At 42.2% G+C, this 3,267-nt stretch overlaps 1 protein-coding gene across 1 annotated transcript in view; it reads right to left on the reverse strand.

Annotated features, from left to right (window-relative positions):
* Nucleotides 1-1,815, reverse strand: part of LOC106144420 (zinc finger protein 431-like) — a 21,287-nt gene extending 19,472 nt beyond the window's left edge. Inside the window, exon 1 of the mRNA XM_013354743.1 lies at nucleotides 1,756-1,815. Coding sequence (XP_013210197.1) covers nucleotides 1,756-1,815 — 60 coding nt within the window. The remainder of the gene's footprint in view (nucleotides 1-1,755) is intronic.
* Nucleotides 1,816-3,267: the final 1,452 nt, after the last annotated feature.

A 3,267-nucleotide genomic window follows, 5' to 3' on the forward strand; every position in this document is an offset into this window, starting at 1 on the left:
GTGGTGGTGCACCTTTAATTCCTGCAGTCAGGAGTCAGACAGGCAGATATCTGTGAGTTCAAGGCCAGCCTGCTCCAAAAGAGTTAGTTCCATGATAAGCTCCAAAGCTACAAGGAAACCCTGTCTTGAAAAAACAAACAAAAAAAATACCATCTTGCCAGGTGGTGGTGGCACACGCTTTTAATCCCAAGACTCAGGGAGAAGAGCCCTGTGCTCTGTGCTTCTCTGTGAGTTCAAGGCCAGCCTGGTCTACAGTCAGAACTGTCCCAGAGAAACCTTGTATCAAAGAGAGAGAGAGAGAGAGAGAGAGAGAGAGAGAGAGAGAGAGAGGGAGAGGGAGAGAATGATGGCAATCATTTTGTATACTGCTTCCTGGGGGGAAATGAGAGAGTTATATGAAGACAGCAGAAACTATGATACAATGAGACAAATTTAGGAAGTGGCTAGCCCAACAATTCTAAACAAAGGGTATACAGGGTATCTTGAAATCTTGGCTAAGTGCAGAGCAGCCTTGGTACTCATAACCATAGCTCCATATGGGTGGAAGGGTTGGGCTGACAAGATCTGAAGCAACCCCTCCACACAGGCCTGGAAACCAGGCCATTATGGGCTCTCCAATGCATATTCCTGTGTTAGAAAAGGATCTCTGTTTTATTATCAACACACCAGGTCCTCAGGGATACTTACATGGCATAAAGCTGTTGCTAGGTCTCCCAAGAATATCCCTCCTCCCTGCCTGAGATCCTAAATGAAAGCCTTGATTGATCAGGCCAGTCCTTCACACAACAGTGTTTTACATTTCAAATATGTCACCTGGTGTCATATTGCTCATCTGACAGAAGAATGCTTTTCTTCCTCTATGTCATGGAACTTTATGACATGCCAGGCCTTAAGGTTGGCTGTGAGCCTGTACTGCCTCCTTGAGCAACTTGTTAAGAGGTTTTTTCTTTGTTATTTGGATGGACCAAGTGAGGGTTTTTTTGTTTTTTTGTTTTTTTTGATATTTTGAGACATGGTTTCTCTGTCCTGTCCTGGAACTCAATTTTGTAGATTAGGCTGGCCTCAACCTCACTGAGATCCACCTGCCTCTGCCTCCAGAGTTTTGGAACTACCTGGCAGTGACTTTTTATTTTTAAAATCAGTGATGGCTTCTTTGAATTGGTTTGGAGTCAAATATCTGGACAATCCTGGTAAACAATGTATACCAGGGCATTCAAATCTCTACCAGCCCCGATTAGCATATATTTATATTTTGGGTGTTTTAGATGCAGTTCTCGCTCTGCTAAATTCTACTTTGTGAGAATTAATTACTTTTTAAGCATTGGTAAATCTATTGTATCACCAATTCTACTCTTCTACATTATGGTACATTATGGTATGAAGAGCTACATGAAAAATGAGATTCCTTTGATAACATCTACAAATTTAAATATAAATTCAGATTATATTTAAAGCTTAAATGCAAAGTGCTCAATATTGAGAAGATATTGGAGAAACTAGGCTTCTGTGAGTTTGGCAAGTTGTTTCCAAAAATGCATCAACCCATTTGAACTGGACAAGGAAGGTGTTTATACACACATCGTCCTGCTCCCAATACTCTAAGGAGAAGAAGCCACAGAGCAAAGCTATTCAGAGGCCTGCCCCTAGGCCCATGAGTTCCCAGGGACCATGAGGGACTTCACAATACAGGGAATATGACGGCAGGTTCCCACCCAGACCCACGGAGGTAACACCATAGAGTCTTCCGCACCTCACCCTCTGCTCCGCCACATCAGGAGACAGCGTTCCCTCACTCACCATGTTGTGCTTCTCCATTTTGCCAAAGTCCTCAGCTCATCAACTCTCTGCAACAGCAACTGCACCAGAGAACAGGAATCCACTGGAGCCAGTTCCTCTGCAAAGCCAAGACTGAAGGCAGCTGCCCGGAAGAGACCTGCACTGCTTCTGACTGGCAGGTCACCTGGAGTGTGTGATTGGCTAGTGAGTCCTGAGTGGTTAGAGCACCTCCCATCAGTATGTAGTGTGCTTAAAGAGACAGAATACTGGTTCCTGTCTAATCCATTCACCCCAACAGAGAACTTCTCCAGATCTGAGAATATATACATTTCAATAGCACTTGCCCCTGGCTACAAAAGCAATCAATGTCATCTTCTTGCACTCCATAGGAACTTTTCTCTTTTTTTTCCCATCACACTACAGTGACTTGTAAGGTGCACTGTGCTAGGTGGGTGGACTAATTTCCTGTTCCACAGGGGTAAGGATGCCTAGAATACTAACAACTAAAGAGAGTTTTAAAGTTACAAAATGAAATATTTGTTCCGTGGCTTCAATCTCAGGTCAGATAAACTGAAGATACTTTTTACATAGTTTTCACAGGGATTTTACACGACAGGAAAAAGAAAATCAGGAACCAGATCTCAAACAAGATGATTGGTCTTTCCCCCATCAGAAAGCTCGATGATGAATCCTTTGTTTATGGGTTTTATTCATTAAATTCGAAGCAAACTCCAGGCCAATGAGTAATAATAAAAAGAGTAGTGTTCGTGGAAATTTGAATACGTAGAGAATAATGGAGCTAGAAAGAATGTCTTCATGAGCACTATTATCAGCCAGCACATCTCCCTCCATAGCCAGGTGAATAAAATATACAACTGCAGTATTCAAGATTCTCTACATGAACAGGACAGGCAGAATGATTCTCACCATGTATGTAAAAAGTGAGCTTATTAGAATGTCTCATAAGCTGTGGTCCAGGTAACTTAAGAATAGCTGACTACCAATGGCAACTGAAGAATACAAAAGATTGCTTCTCAGCCTTTTGTCTAAGATCAAGTGAAGAATCCAGTAGTTGTTCAGCCCACAAGGCTCTGTGACTCAGCTGGTTTTAAGTATTCACCAGAATTACAATGAAGTAGGTTCTAATGCTAGTAAAGGAATGAGCTTGGTAGCCAGAGCTAGAGCACAGAGGCAAAAAAAGAGACTTTTTTTCTTGAAAATACTTTATATGTGACTGCTGCTACCAGAATGTAAGGTGCTGATTAAAGTTGGGTCATAGTCTTCGTTTAATTCAGTTTTTTTTTTTGTTGCTGTTATTTCAAGACATGATTTTTCTGTGTATGTGGTTCTACATTCTGTAGGCCAGAATGGTCTCAAAATCCCACTACCTCTGCTCATAAGTGATGTTGTTAAAACTGTGCACAGTCACGGGCTGGAGAGATGGCTCTCTGGTTAAATGTGCACAAACACCAAGCAGCTTAAGGTGGGTCC

Source organism: Microtus ochrogaster, unplaced genomic scaffold (genome assembly GCF_000317375.1).
Source record: "Microtus ochrogaster isolate Prairie Vole_2 unplaced genomic scaffold, MicOch1.0 UNK67, whole genome shotgun sequence".
NCBI lineage: Eukaryota > Metazoa > Chordata > Mammalia > Rodentia > Cricetidae > Microtus > Microtus ochrogaster.